Source organism: Hippopotamus amphibius, chromosome 6 (assembly GCF_030028045.1).
Source record: "Hippopotamus amphibius kiboko isolate mHipAmp2 chromosome 6, mHipAmp2.hap2, whole genome shotgun sequence".
Taxonomy (NCBI): domain Eukaryota; kingdom Metazoa; phylum Chordata; class Mammalia; order Artiodactyla; family Hippopotamidae; genus Hippopotamus; species Hippopotamus amphibius.
In genome coordinates this window covers 122,821,599-122,837,699 of record NC_080191.1, presented here as the reverse complement: position 1 = coordinate 122,837,699, position 16,101 = coordinate 122,821,599, and the positions used below count along the sequence as shown (strand labels likewise).

Genomic DNA, 16,101 nt, shown 5'->3' with positions numbered 1-16,101 from the left:
CCTCAGTCCCCTCTGCTGTGGCTTCTTAAGTGACCTCTTTTGTTTAGCACTCACTTTTTTAAAGACCCAAGCAAGACGGGGTTGGGGAGACACACACACAGATAGGACCCAGTGTCTTTCCTCTTCAAGGACCACGACTAGGAGAGGAAGTAGATTATAAACAAAGGATCCCAATCTGCAGGGACACAGACCAGTAGATCTACGCACGAGACAGTCAGAAGGAACAGGGGACAGAAAGACACTTCTGCCTATTGGAGCCGGGCTGATAAATAAAAGCTTCAAAGAGATCCTGGCTCTTCAGTAATGAGTAGGAATTCACAAAGTAGAGAAAAAATGAGAGGCGGAAGAGGGGCAGAGTGTGGAGAACTTTCCCCAGAGGAGAGCAGGACATCCCACACCTACAATGAAATAAACTTAGCCGACAAGACTTGGCACGTTGGGGAGGCATAGCTGTTGGCTCAGCATACCCTGAGTCTTCACTCCTTGAGTTTATTGTAAACTCTGCTATTCCACATGTAGACTTCTGTATAGACCTTCTGCTTTTCTGAACATAGACTCCCCCTCTGTATTATACACAAAGCAAATGCAGAGAGTCCCACAGTAGTTTCAGAAGGAAGTCAACGTTGTCATCAGCAGAACTTGCCAACACCCTCACACTGAGGATAAGGAGGTCACGCTCTCCACCCTCATGGATGACTGTCTGACCTGTTCTTGTGAGAAGGATTCTCCCGACGGCACAGGCTATATATATATATAAAGTTACAGAAAATAACTTCCTGAACTTAAGAAGTAAGTAAATATTCAGATCACATGGGCTTGATGAATACTAGACAACATTAATAAAAAGAGACTGCTTCCTATGAAAGTTTGAAATTTTAATGTTTCATAAAAAGAATTTTGGAAGACAGGAAAAAACAAAAGAAAATAAAACAAACAAAAAGAATAAACAAGTTCACTACAAGGGAAGAGAAATCAGGACCGGAAGTTAATAAAGCAACATCTGTCCTGAACAGGATTGGTCCCAAATGGTCTCAAGCCCAACTGATGACTCTGAGGGCCTTGTCAATCACTCGCTGAAATCATCAAGGATTGTCAGGTGTGCACTCACCTCTTTAGAATTCCGTCCTGCAGCGTGCACTTGTCTCACTAGGATGTCTGTGCTTTCGTTATAGTTACACCCGATACCCTGCACCCACTTTCCAGGAACTTGTAGGCCACCAATATTTAATCTCTCCTATAATTAAACATTTCATCTCTACACCTGGATGCAGGACTGGCTTCATGGCAAACAACCTGTGCAGTTTGTGGGCCCCAAGCTCAGAAGGGCCCACACTTGGTTTAATTCTCTGCTTCTGCAGAATTGAAATGCTTAATAATTTTTTAACAAGAGGCCCTGCCTTTTCATTTTGCACTGAGCCCCACAAATAATGTAGCTGGTCCTGTCTCGAGGACTCACTGCCTCAAGGTGAATTTCTATCAAGCCCTATCTACACACTCAGGATGGGAACCATCACTGAACGGTTCTGAGCATAGCTTTTGGTTACAGTGATCATTTTCACGGTCATTTAACTTGGCAGGGTGACTGTCACCAACCTGAAAGTTCAAACAGCCCCAGAACACGTCTGCTGTACGATTACAAATAACTGGTTTGGTCAAAAGTTAAGCTTTGGCCTTGGCCGTCCTCTATCATCCTGCCAGGTATACAGACAGGCCCTGTTTCTTCAAGGCTCCTTCAAATTTATCAACAATACCAACCCCCAAACACGGGTTCATAAAGTTTCCCATGCTACAAACTTAATGTGTTATTCAGAACTGAACAATTTCCTTAGCACAATTTGATTAAGGGTGTGCAGAATTCCAACAGAGGTAATAAAAATCAAGCCCTATAATTTCAGTTATTAAACACTTGTACCAGAGCCTGTAGCTGAGCAGCTCAGTGGCTCGTACGTGAACTGCAAAAGGAGCAGCTGGGTTGCCAGAAAGAAGGGAAGGTACAGAAACCAACTGTGTTCTTAGCCCATGACAGATTTAAAAGGGTCCTTCTCAAGGTGAGTGACAAAAGGGGTCTATAAACCGTGCATTTACCTCGGGACATCCCATCACACACCTCAAGCCATTCCTCAGATTGCAACTGTCATTTGCTACCTGTCCACACTGGATCCTGACACAGATCTGTCACCCGTTCCAACAGAATCGTTGCCCACACGCTCTCAGAGGCCTAAGATCAAAACGTGTCCCTCCCCACACACCCATTAGCTGGTGTAAAAACCTTCTCTCTTCCAGACCTCAAGACAGCACAGTAACGTACTTGAATGTGCCAGCGGGCATGTGTGCTCTGTGTAGGGAGGGAAGGAGGTCAGAGGAGGGTGGTAAAGTGACACCTCATCCTTATTCATGACTACAGATAAGACACGCCTTTTTACTTCCCTCATAGTCTTTCTGAAGTCATCTCTAGAGACTGGGTTTCAAACACGATTTTTATTTCATTGTTCAGACCAAGGGAACATTCATTTAACGGCCTCACTCCGATTCCCATTAATTCCAAATGGACAGTGTAATTCAGCCACGACTCTCCTGTGTGCAACAGAAATCCTGGACAGAACTGGCCAGGGGATGCATGGGGACAGGCAGCTTTTGTCTCATCCAGCATCTACAATAGGGCTTACTTCCTGCAAGTAACTATTCTCTGCCTGGGTGAAATTCACAGCACTCAAAATCACAGGCTTCTGCAATCATGAACAATGTCCCAGCCCACCCTTAGGTACCAGGGAAGCATTTATTCTGCAGATATATTCTGATCCCTGACTTTTATCTTGTTCTATGGAAAAGTAAACAATAAAATCGAATTCCCCATTTGGAAACTTTTACCTCTCCACATTCAGAAATTCTAATTCTTCAGTGGGAAATATTGATCTATACACAGACACCCCCCGCCAAAATCTTGAAGGTATTTCCAGTGCCTACGCCCCACATCTAAATAGCACCGAAGGCCCACTCTCTTCAGCAAACTCTGGGGAACAGCCCGGCACGTTCTCCAAACAGGCAACTCGTTTTCCCACTCTTTCCCTTCTCAACACTTTCAAAATTGATAGTTACATATTTCAATCTCTTAATAAATATTTACCAAATACCCACTGTGTGTAGACACTGAAGGGTACAGGATTTGCCCCAGTCCCCCACTCACAAGGTACCCACGGGTCAGTCTGAATGAGGCCTTTGAGTGCCTCTGAGCTCGCTGAAACTCAAGCACCCAGCCCGGGCCGCTGCCTTGTTCCAAACTCATGTGTGTTGGCTAAATGCACTGAGTAGACTTTATTTTACAAATAGAGCTTTCTAATTAACAAAGGCATTCCAAAGTCAAAGGAGTAAGTCAAGCGAGCTATCAGTCTAGCAGAATTTGAAAATAAAAATCACTCTGATACTCTGAAGCACATGTCCTCCTGCTGATGGACACACTGCCAAGTTGGGAATGGTGAAAAGAACTCTTTCACATTTGCTGCTTCAGAAATGGTCACAGGCTCTGTCGCAATTGTTGTGACACAAGTACTGCTTGCTCCAGGGGCTGACAGAAGCTGATTAATGCCCAGAACTGCTTCTCTCCTTCTCAGACTTGTGGAAGGTGAACGTCACTGATATGACGATTTCGGCTGTTGGTGGGAAATACACCTGTCTCTCGTTCCTAGAATGCAGCGAGGTACAAACCTCCAGGAGCAACAGTTCACCCAGTCAAATTACAGAGCCCAGGAGTGGCAGAGTGGAGAGAAGGCAGCTGCTTCAAAACAAGGAAATTACGGGCGGAAACCCCATTCAAACACAGCAAGGGGAGAAATGTTGGCGTTTAGCTTAAGATTTCATCTGAGCAGAGACCACGAATGTGCTGCAGGCTGCAAAGCCTCTACCTGGCATCTCACATTTTTTACATACAGGATCCAAAACCATCGTGATTCCACTTTAACGCAATCAAAGTCCTTAGCTATCCAGAAAGAAGAATGAATTCAACTGCTTAAAAATCCTTCACTCAAAAACTAAGCATGAATTTTACTGTGATTAAGTGAAAAGAGTTGATTCTAATGCCACATGAAATTTGTTTTTGAATGGTTCTTTTATTTAGAATGGTTGCTTTTTAATGATGCTGTCTTAATTTCCTGCTAAACCTATTTCATCGCTAGTCATCCAACATTAATATTTATTTTGTTCATTTACTTTTAAAGTATTCTTAAATTAAAGCTGTTACAAATATTCGACTGCTGCTGAAGATAATTCAGCATAGACGCTACCATGAAAATACCATAGAAACCATGATCAATGTGCTATAGCTGTAATCTGCCTTAATAAACACAATACTATAAACAATTTTAGTAAATTAAGAAACAACCATTCTAGAATATTATAAAATCCACTGCTAAATACATCCTTTTTTTAACCTCTGTGCTTCTTTATCTCAGAATTCTTAAGTGTAGTTAAATTTCACATTGCAATGAAAATTATATCAATACTTAAGAATCATCTTGTGTTAAAATAGTTCCCATGTACATATTCCTTTTCATTGTATTTTCCTTAAAATGAAATCCTCAGCATTTAGCCTATACAGATTGGCTTACACAAATCTCACAATAAATTACAGTAAAATAAAGTTATGATGAACTTGAATTTGTACCATATTTAATGTAATATATAACTACACTCTCTTGTTCCTATTTAGGCTTCACAACTTCTTATCATAATACAACATTCTGCAGAATGCTTCAGTACAAACGGGCTCAGGACAGCAGCAACACCATTACCACCACAGGAAAACTGCAATGGTTTTTTGTCCCTGGAAAATAACGAATCTCAAAATCCAGCATACTAACCATAATTCATTTTCATTTCCTCTTCCCCATAATTTATTTTAATATCTAAGAGAAGCTCTTGGTTGAAGCTACATACTGTCAGCTACATGTAGCTTCTTCGCAATTTTATTTTCAGGAAACAGGATAAAGAAAAGCAGCATACCCCACAGCATCCTAAGTAAAGCATTATAAATTCACATTCTCTTTTGCACTAATTTGGATGGGCAGCGAGCAATAAGGGGGACAGCCCGTGGGCACCCTTATGGTCCTCAGATCAAACTTCCCTTTTCATATGCCTCCATGGACTGTGTCAGAGGCAGAAAAACACTCCCAACTCAAATACTTCTGTCACTTTTCTAACCAGAGAACTTGCTACCGTTACCAACAAAACATTCACACTAATTTCTGAGGCTTGTGTTCTTATCATCAGAAGCTTTTTGAACTACATACTTCTCTTTTTTAAAAAGTCCTTTTTCTGAACCTCAGAACCAAAACATTGGTCTCTGCTTCAAGGTTTCCCAGTGTTAAAAAGAGTAATCGAAACCGAATGCCTTCAAATCCTCAAGAGATTGCTTCTTCATTTCTGTGCTCCAAGTGGAACAGGAAAGTAGCGCCATGCTTTTTCCTCCACTGCCCTGCTTGGTTTTTGCGTTTAGCATCTGAGGATTTGTTCCCATTCCTGGGCACCTGACAGGCTGTGATTTACATGGGAGAAAACAACTCCAAGGTTCTTATCAAGGAGTCAGACGTTGCTCCCACCCATCTTAGCTGTTTTCTAGGAAACAGACAGGAAAAGGGGGGGAGGGGAGGGGAAGCAGATTCTGTCTGAAGCTGCACAGGACGAAACACAGGTAAATGCAAAGTAATGGAGGCAAATATAAAAAAAGTATTATTTATTACCTTCTTTATTAATACTCACATATAACCTTTGCTTTTTACACAAAAGTCTACTTTAGAAGGATGCCTCCTTGGTTTAGCACGCCCAATGGGGCTTTTGCTCCTGGACTACTTCCCCTTTCTCCACCCATCCTCCCCACCCCCAACCAAATGACTCTTCTACATGTTCACAGACACCACGAAAATTTTGTAAACAAGATTTGGGTTACTGGATCTTGATTTAATCAACATCCCACTTCAAAATGGAAGGCAGGACGGGGAGAGGGTAAGAAAGGAAGAAAAGACAGAAGAAACGAGGAGGGGCAGCTGGTCAGAACTTTCAAGTCTTGCCTTTTCTGAGATGTGTGTGTATTGCGGCTGTTCCTTGAAATTCAATGACTCGAAACACTGACAGCAAGTGCCTGTGTGGTTATTTATATTATGTATCTATAATAGAATATGTGGGCTTCCTCAGTTTGGATCTGGGCTGTTTATGTTGAAACACACCACAGTCCTTCTGTGGGTGTCTCCACAGGGAGTCAGGTCTCCCGGGAACCCCTCTCAGAGCCGGGGTTTCCGGAGCAGGGTCTTGCTGAGGTCTTTGACCTCCTCGGGGCTACTGACCCGCTCGTAGCCCAGAACTGCCATGGGCTGGTAGCAAAATTCCTCCACCTGTTTGATCTGCTGGAAGGTGAGGGCAGTCCGCCAGGCGTTGGCGGCCTGCGTGGCATTGCGAGCGGACACCACGAAAGGCTTGGAGGAGGAGCCTGAGCCACTGGTCATGTTGAGAGCAAACTGCTCCATTTCGGGGCTCACCAACAGCCCCACAAAGTCGTACACTCTCCGTAGGGTCTTGACGGGGTCCCCCACCAGGTCCTCGTACCGCACCACCAGGTAGTGGCCTTGCAGCCAGTCAGGGGGCTGCAGCGCCGTCTGCAGCGTCTTGGCCATGCTGTTGCAGATGACCTCCATGGCACCGAGGGCATGGTAGTCTGCCGGCCCCCCCATGCTCTCTTTCTTGGCGCCCAGCTTGTGGCCAGCGGCCTCCAGGAAGGGCATGCGGTGCGCTCGGGGGTCCCGGCTGCGCACCACCTGCAAGCTCTCACGAATGAGGCCATGACGTGAGCGGATGCGCGAGCTGGCCACAGCGCGGGGATCTCGCACCAGGTGGATGACCTTGAGGTCCAGGGCCGGGTCGCGCAGCAGTGGCGCCAACACGGCCACGTCGAAGACACGCACACCCTTGATGACCAGCGTGCGATACTTGCGGCACTCCTCCTCGAAGCGCGCCAGGCGCTGCGGCGGGCACTTCTTGCACACGCGATCGTCCACCAGTCCCACGACCTCCTTGCGGTAGGCGGGGCAAAGCGGCGACGAGCACACCACCTTGTTGGTGGCCGCGCCGAAAATGCCCAGCGTGGTGAGGTTGCGCCCCCCACTGCCAGCGGGACTGTACAGCTGGAAGACCGAGAGGTCGCAGCGGTAGAGAGCGCTCAGCATGTCCCGCGCCGCCCCTTGCAGGGAAACCGCGTCCCCTGGGTACAGTTTCTGCCACACGTGCCACACTGGCTCATAGAGGAAGAACACCTCAGGATTCTGGTTGAAAAGCTCGCCGAAGAAGGACGAGCCCGAGCGCCACGTGGTGAACACGTACACCAACTGCCTCTTGTCCCCGCCGCCCCCCGTGCCCCGAGTACCATTACCGGGAGGGGCTGCGACCCCCGCCGCCCCTGCCCCGGCTGCCGGAGCCGCCCCGACGGCGCCGACGGGCGGGCGGTACGGGGTACGGGGATCCAAGCGGGTGTGTGCGCGGGGCGGCAAGGCCGGAGGAGGCCCCGGGCGCCCCCAGCCGCCCGAAACCGCCCCCGCCGCGGCACCCAGCGGCCCGTCGGGGCTGCACTGCTGCAACGGCTCCTTGTGCCACTTGTAGTCCAGGAGGTTAAGCATGGTGAGCACCAGCAGCAGCGCGTAGCCCGCGCACAGCACCAGCGCCTTCCTGCGGAACACCTTCATTCCGAGCGGGGACGCGGGCCAGCGGCGACCCGGGCGCCGGGGCCACGGCGGGAGCAGGGCGCGCGGCCCGGCGGCAGGCGCGGCCGGGAGCAACCGGGGAGGCGCGCCCGCGGGCAGGGCTCGCGGCGGGCTGCGGCTCATCACAGGCACAACCCGGGCCGGCAGCGCGGCGGAGGCGGCCCTGCAACCCGGGAAGCGGACGCAGCGGCCCGGCTTCGGGAGCTGGGACTTGGGCCGCGGCTCCGAGGCGGGCGTAGCGGCAGCAGCGGCGGCTGGTCCCCGGCGCCCAGGGCTGGCTCTCCCATGGCAGCGGCTCCGAGAAGGACCTGCGAGGGGAAGCGGAGTAAGAGGGTGCGCCCCAATCCTCCCCAGCCGCCTCCTCCCCCGAAGTAACGCCCACCCTCTGGTCTGCCTGGCTCCCCCGCTCACCTGGAGCTGCGGGCGCACCCCGGAGCGGCCCGGGAGCAAAGCCCGGCGGTCAGTCCTGCTGTCACTCGTTCCTCGATTTCTCGAACGCTGTTTTCCGCCCGGGGTCCCCGCGCCTCCGAGGGGGCCGCGGGAATCGGCAGCCCAAGCCCTGGGCAGAGTTTCCGGGCAGTGGGCGCCCTGCGGCTCGGGAAAGGAAACTTTCACCGGGCCCGAAGCCCTGCTCTGCGCTCCGCTGAGTCCAGCGCGCCCGGCTCCAGCGGCGTCTCCGCCGCCCTCCTGGGACCGTAGCTTCCTTCCTCGCTCTGGAGGGTAGAGCTGGCCGGGGGGGGGGGGGGGGGGGGGGTGTTATACGGGACCGAGCTCCCGGCAAAGCGGCTCCGCCTCTCTTGCTCTCGGCCTCCGCGCCCCGAATCTTCCCATCTCTCCGGCGGCGGTAGATGGGGTGCAGCGCGACCCTGCAGCGGCGGCGGCGGCAGCTGCTTCTTTCATCACCCGGAGGATGCCCGGGCGGGCATTGCCGGCAGCCCCCGCCGCTCCTCGGCCTCCGACTGGCCCGGAAACCCCCTACACACACGGCTATAGGCAAACGAGCCGGGGTCCACAGCGCTCCCTTGCCCGCCCCGCCCCCGGCACCAGCCTCTTCGGGCCAACGAGGAATCCGAGCAGAGAAAACCCCCTCCGCTGCCGCTGCAGCCGCCGCACGAAAGCGGCGCCCGGGAGGATGCTGCTACCCGACTCTCCCTACGCCGAGCAGCTGCAACGCGCTCGGGCCATCCTCTGCGCGGCTCCTACCAGCAGGCGCCGGGTTGGTGCGCGCCGCCGTCTGTCGCTGCGGCTCCTCCCCTTCGCCGCGCTGCCCTCCTCCTCCGCGCGTCCCCCGCCCGCCTTCCTCGCAGCGCCCGGCTCCTGCCGCCGCCGCCTTGGGGGTTGGAGATGCGGGACCCTACTTACAGCAGCGCCGCGTGGGCTGCCATCCGCCCGGCGGAGGGCGGAGGCCGTAGGCCGTAGCAATGCGTGTGCCAAGTGCCGGGGTACGGGCGCGGGGGTTCGGAGCGCTCGGGCTCCCCGACCTCTGGGAAACTTGGATTCTGCGTGCCGCCGCCGGGCTCATCCGCACATTTTTGCTCTAGGAAAGAGTTGGTGATAAAGTTTGGGCAGAAATCCCCAGTGGCCTCCCACTCCGCTCTTCCCTCCGGGGTCGGCACCGCCGGGTCCCTCCGGGAACTGAGGACGCACCCGCGACCCGGAGCGCGCCGAGGACGCCGAGCGCGGCTCTCAGACTTCCCACTCCCGGCTCGCCCGTTGCAGCTGGCCTGAGCTTTCTCCCGCACCGAGGAAGTAATAAATCTTTCTGACCCCGGGGTCAAAGAAGACGCTTCAACTTTCCGGAGGAGTATGCCGGCGGGGCGTCTTCTCCCCGCTTTACTCCACCTTTGCAGAGGGCCCCTTCGGTTTTATAACGCCCCCAGCAGATGCCCTCCCAGTCCCCGCCCGTAACGACATGTCCGTGGTGACTGACGTCCTCAGGAATTGAGGGGGTCGGGGGGTGACTCTTTGTTCCAATTTACAGTAAAATACTTGTTTTCTTCTTGGTTTTAGAGATGAAATCAAACGATTTGACCCTAAAGGAAACGCAGTTGTTGGAAGTAGATCATTTTTAGTTGGTTTAAGTACTTTTTTAAGATAACGAGGAACAGCTCGCTCACCCTCCCTCCCCCCGCCCCCCGTCTCTGCCTCTCTGTCTCTGTATCTCTATCTCTTTCTCTCTCTCTTTCTCTCTCTCTCTCTTTCTCTCTCTCTTTCTCTTTCTCTCTCACCAAAGGGGACTAAGCCATAAATCAATTTCATCCGCAAAATGGGGACAATTATAATAGCCTCCAGTAATTGAACGGTAATGCGGAATTAGATACCCAGATGTTTAAACCTCACTTGAGCCCTGGGCTGTGTTGCTACAAATAGCGACGGGTCTTGAAACTAATGGGTCTCCGGTAACAGACTGATCTCCTGGAGGCGTTTTGCTACCTCCTGCCCTGATGGAGTTTTTAGAAGTTTGACAAAGTTACTGCAAATTTATCTTTGTACTATTTTGGGCAGCCTTTCTCAGCAAGATCTGTCTAAATTTAAAATGTTGTTTGCACCATTATTCTTCAGTGAGTCTTACTGAAGTACGAATCTTCGGAGTTCAAGGAGTCTTAGAAGGTAACTTAATTCATATCAGTTTTCAGGGTAGAATGTTTCAAGAACTTGACTTAGCCTCGTTTTCCAGAAAAATCCATAATGCCACAGGGTGAGTTCAGATAATCCCCCCCACCACCACCACCGTGGTTCTGATAAAGAGTAAGGGTGAGACGTTTCTGGGACAGATTTTATGCAAATGGAGGGAGGGAGTATAGAGGACGAATTTTACGCAGCTTTCTCAACTTCCCAACTGGGAGCTTGTGAGGACAGAGAGACATTTTTAATCCCTGTTTACAGACAAAGGTGATAGTTTAATGGTGTGACTTGCCATCTCTCCATTTCTGGGCCCACCCACTTCTCTTCCCCTGCTGTCTGAATCCCTCTCCCTTCTTCCCACTACCCTTTCCCCAGAAAACCGAAGTGATATTGACACATTAAAAGACTGATGGAAGAGAGGGAGTTGGAAGGCGAGATCATCTCAGCGTTAGTACTCAGCTTGGTTACAAGAAAAATAATGTCTAATATTTAAAATGTAGTCCCTGGCTTTATGGTTACTCAGAAAGCGGGTGAACTGCAGTTATTTGATGTAAGGACCCTCTTTTGAACTATTGTTTGCATAGAAACAATTTTGTCTGCCATTCTGTAACACTTTCCTGAAGTTGGCAAAATAGTAACTCCATTTGCCAGATGCCCCACAGTGAGTGCTCCCCTGGCATCAATTCACAGGTTCCAGATCTCCACCCTCTCTGTGCCTGCACATATTTACCATTTTGCACCATGTCATGATTAATTCCAAACTTCGTCACAACTAGTGACATCCAAAGACTTGATAATGCCTTCCTGTTGGTTCAGGAAGTCCTTTCATTTTAATTCCCTTATCCCTTTAGCATAGTAATGACCCAGACATCTAAGTGACATAATTTCGTTGCCAGAGGAGCCAGGCAGGCCACAGGGCTGTCCTTAAGTTCAGCTCACTGTTGGGTTTACTGCAATTCAGAGTCTTTTCCGTGATGCTCCGCAGTCTATTCTCTGTGGTCTGGGACGTGGAAGGGAAACGGCTGTTGGAAACTTGCTGTGGCATTTACCTAATCCTGCACAAATAGGGAGGCCTGACATGCTGGGGTGCTGTAGGCCCAGTGCCCAGCTTGTGGAACGTGGCAGAGAGATCTTCCCAGACCTTCCTCTGTCGTTTGAATCAGGAAAAGATGTAAGGTTGGGTTACCTGGTCCGTTCCCTGCCAGGCCTGTGCGCGTCACTGCAGAGCTACAAACGTGCCCTCTGGGAAATGCCTGCTCCTGGCACCAAGATAGATTCAGTCACTCATCATTTCAGCAAATACACATTTTCAGTGGAACCTGAGTGCACGGAATTGGATTAATCATAATCCTTGATTTAAAACAAGCTGCCGTCATTCGTCCAAGGGTGGGCCTTTTCTTTTTTATATAATTTTAAATAATATAATGAATACTCAGGTACCCATCACAGAGCCCAAGAACCTCCAGAGGTAACCACTCTGCTTAATTTTGTTTAAAAACTGAAATGAAATAGTCAGGTTTGGGGGGTGGGGGGCGTTGCTGTAACTGTCAAAAAAAAGGAAATAGCCCGAAGAGTCTTATGAGTATGAAAGAACTCTTTCGAGTTCCCAGCTTTAAACTCCAGTGTGTAGCCACCAGTCATCCTGAGGAACTCCAGCCCATCCTCTACATCAGCACCAGTGACCTCACCACTCACAGCTCTCCCTGGCCTTATTCATCATCAACTGGATTAGAAAAACCCACAGTTTCCCACCTGTGTCTTTCTACTCTGCAGAACACTGTACTACGCACTTCACTTCTGACACTTTGGGTCACCAAATGTGTAAATTCTTTCCCCCACACCAAGCAATTCTGCGGCACCCGCTGGGTGTCCAGCAACTGAATTCTAACACTATTTACCTGCAGGTAGTGTTAGATCCCAGAGGGTAAGGACTCCATGCCACTAGACTGCCCCCACTTCCGATGCCAATCGCACATCCAGCTTGTCACCTGGGATTCTGACCAATCGGTCATAAGTAAGAGGCTCCCACGACCCCTTCCTCAAGGTCAATTAATTTGCTGGAACAGATCACAGAACTCGGAAAAGTTTACTTACATTTATTGGTTTGTTATAAAAGGATATGATGAAGGATTTAGATGAACAGCCAGAGGGAAGAGATGCACAGGGCAAGGTATGTAGGAAGGGGCACGGAGCTTGCACGCCCTCTCTGGGCTCACCACTCTCCCATCACCAACATGTGTTCACCAGCGAGGAGTTCTTTGAACCTCCTACTGCTGGAATGTGTGAAGGCTTCTCATGTAGTCATGACAAATGATTAACTCCATTTCCAGCCCTTCTTCCTTTGCTGCAAAATGGGGGCTGGGCGAAAAATTCTAAGTTTCTAATATGACTTGGTCTTTCTCATGACCAGCCCTCGCCCAGGAGCCACGCAGGAGCCCACCCACAGTCACCTCGTTAGAACAAAAGATGCTTCTGGTACTCTTATCGCTTAGGAAATTGCAAGGGTTTTAGGAATCCTGTGCTTGGAACCAGGGACAGAGACCAACATATGTATATTTCTTATTATTTCACACCAACACTGATTGGGCTGCTCACTCATAACACCTGATCTGCTGGGCTCTGTTATTATTATTTAATTTTAACCCCCATTCAAAAAAAAATAGTAGGAATGTGAGGTAGCCCACAAAGATAAGCACAAGAAAATTGATCAAAGGGAAAAATAACATGAAGCCAGGGGTGTGGTCTGTACAATTCATTTCATGAGGTCCTGTGCAATTGCAAGAGATGAGTCCAAAAACTGGCTCTGAGACTTCCCTGGTGGTCCAGTGGTTAAGCCTCCATGATCCCAATGCAAGGGGCCCAGGTTCGATCCCTGGTCAGGGAACTAGATCCCGCATGCCACAACTAAAGATGCTACATGCTGCAACGAAGATCTCATACGCAGCAACAAAGATCTCACACGCAGCAATGAAGATCCCACGTGCCACAACTAAGACCCAGTGCAGCCAAATAAATAAATATTAAAAAAAAAAAAAAAAGGCTCTGAACTTTCTAACAGGCATTGTAAGGACGGAAAGTTGCTCCGGAGACTGACAGCGTTGCCTGACACAGAAAACTAAGAAAATAGTTTATCTTCTTTGTATTCATTCTTATGATGTCCTTGTTCACTGGTGTATTCCTAATACTAGCACCATATCTGGAATATAAGCGTTCAGTGAATATTTGTTGGCTAATTACCATGGGTCCTTAAAAAGGAATTATGCCGTATGAAAAATGTACTATCTCCTTAAATATATCTCTACAATCTACAATAAAAACAACTAGAGAGTTGGGGCCGAAGGTGCTGATTCTTATAAGCCCAATCAATGCAATCTAATGTCATGATATCAATGCTCAGTTCAGGAAAGGTGGTTTCGTGTGGGCTACATCTACCACTTGAAGTCTGGCCTGCTGGCTCTTCTCAGCAGGCTTCATGAAGCTATTTCTCATACCCAAGTGTATAGAGATGAATCCCTTTTAGGAAGAGGCTTCTTGGAGAAATGACTGCCTGGATACAAGAGACTCCATTTTTGTCAACTCTTTCCACATCTCCATGCCAAACATCTCCCAACAGCCATAAAAGCTGTGTCTTATGCTATCCTTAGCTAGAAAGTGGTCTTGCAGCATTTGGAAAATCATTTAATTTCCCTCCATTATCTCCCTCCGTTTCTGGGGACTTGTGACTTACGAACACACTAAATGGAGTTGAACTGGGGGCATGCAGCATGCCCTGCTCCGAGCCCTGCCCTCCTCCCCAGGTTGGAGCTCCAGTTTGCAGGAATTGCTCCTTGGAGCAACCTGTTCTTTCCATGGAGAGCCTGTCTCCCAACAGTTGGATGCCTGGAGGCTAATGTGTCCTTTATCCCCTGAGAGATGGCCAACCCCCTCACCATGGACCTTCTGGACCCATCTCTCACCCAGTCCCAATCAGTCAGGAGCAACGACTTTCACTGTATTTTTGAAATACAACATGTGAAAAACTGGAGAAGCTTTGCCACTGAGGTTTTAGTCCATGATCAGAAGTCCTTTAAGAATAATCAACCAGTCACCAAAATCAAGTGTCATGAGGAAGCAGAGATAATGTCACACTGGTAGAAACTCCATGGGACATCCACGTGGCTGTGCAGTAATAGAATTCTGCTTAAAACAAATAAAGGGCTGTCTCGTGTAATACCCCCATGCCTTCAGTGTCACTGCTACCTCAGGTGCCACAGTCTCTGATAAAAGGCTGTCAATTGGAAAACCCTCTCTTTATTGACAGAAGAAATTAAGTTCCTTGAGATGGAGAAGAAAGATATAGTGGCTCATGTACAGAATCTGAAATCAGCCCTGGATTCAGTTCCCTACAAGTGTACTTACTAGTTCTGCATTCTTGGACAAGGTATGTCATCTCCTTGGGCCTCAGTCTCCCAACTGTAATAGTGGAATAACAATAGACGTCTCCTGGAAAGGCTAGAAAAAGCCAGGGTGAGTGCAAAAGGAAGGCACAGAGCATGGCTCAGAGTGGTTAGAAATAATAGATCCTGCCCCCACCCCAGGTGAAGGGCATCTTCTCCTTAGGGAGGAAGGAACTCCAGGGTCTGCAAGAAAGAAGGACGCCATATCGCTGTTTCTACCCCCTTTTTGGTGAAGATATTTGGGGATCTGTTTCGGTGAGGGCCTTTTTTTTCAGGGTGGGGAGTGTTCTGGTTGAGATTTCTAGGGGCAGAATGATGGGAGGAGGATTCAGTGGTTAGCAGAGAGGATCAGGCCATCGCGACGGGAGTTGACCTTGGGATTCATTGGTCTTGATGTCCCCCGGGCCTTGCTCCTCAAAATGTGGTCAGTGCATCGGTTGAATAAATGACACCTGAGAGCTTGTTCGTAATGCAGAATCTCAGGCCCCAGATGGCTTCCATCAGAATCTGCACTTTAACAAGATCACTGAGTGACTGGTCTGCACATTAGAGTTTGGGAAGCCTGGTAACAGCCATTCTGGTGTTAATGGGTGTGAACACTTAAATAAATAACTTAGGGTCATGCACGTGGGTGGACTGGTTTTTCATCCCCTTTTCTGTTGCATAAGATTATCAGGTGGCTAGTATAGGCTCCTTCTGGAACAGTTGCTAGCGCACATGTTAATAAGAAATGCCTCCTCCCCACTGTCCCTGCCCCAGGTACAGTCCCAGGCCAGGGTGCACAGCCAGCAAGCGGATGCTGGAGGCTTTGTGCAGAATATAACCTGCACAACTACACGAGGGAATGTTCTTGGCACAAAAAATAAGTAAAAGAATACAAATTCCAGAACTAGTCCTTCACTCTCAACTTCCGTATTTACCAGAAGCCATAGAAAAAGCTGCTTTGCTGGCATTAAATAGAAAGAAAAAGAAACTGTGGCTGTACTTAATTACAGTAGCAAGCAACCCATCGTGACATCAGTTTTTTCTGAAGAAAGGTGAGTGCTTTGGGCACGCCTTGAGTCTCACGGTACTCGTCGCCACGCACAAAAGCAAATTCCATTCTGGGCAACATTACCTCCATTCTTGTAACGTATAGACAAACTGTTATGCACAAACATAGCAATTTTCCACAAGTGACCTCCGTGCTCATGTGTGTAATTTCGATGGTGTGTCGGTGAATGAAGGGGAACGTAGAATTTCATGCATACGTTGTTTTGGCAGTCACAAGACAGAAAATTCTACCGGGGGAAAAAAATTGG

General features: G+C 49.1%; 1 protein-coding gene across 1 annotated transcript; it reads right to left on the bottom strand.

The window, feature by feature from the left end:
• Positions 1-4,093: 4,093 nt before the first annotated feature.
• On the bottom strand, positions 4,094-8,900 carry CHST2 (carbohydrate sulfotransferase 2). Its single transcript, XM_057739144.1, has 2 exons — positions 8,151-8,900; positions 4,094-8,047 (listed from the first exon to the last, which is right to left on the bottom strand). Exon 2 carries the CDS (start codon positions 7,860-7,862, stop codon positions 6,270-6,272), a length of 1,593 nt encoding a protein of 530 aa, XP_057595127.1. The 5' UTR covers positions 7,863-8,047; positions 8,151-8,900; the 3' UTR covers positions 4,094-6,269.
• Positions 8,901-16,101: the final 7,201 nt, after the last annotated feature.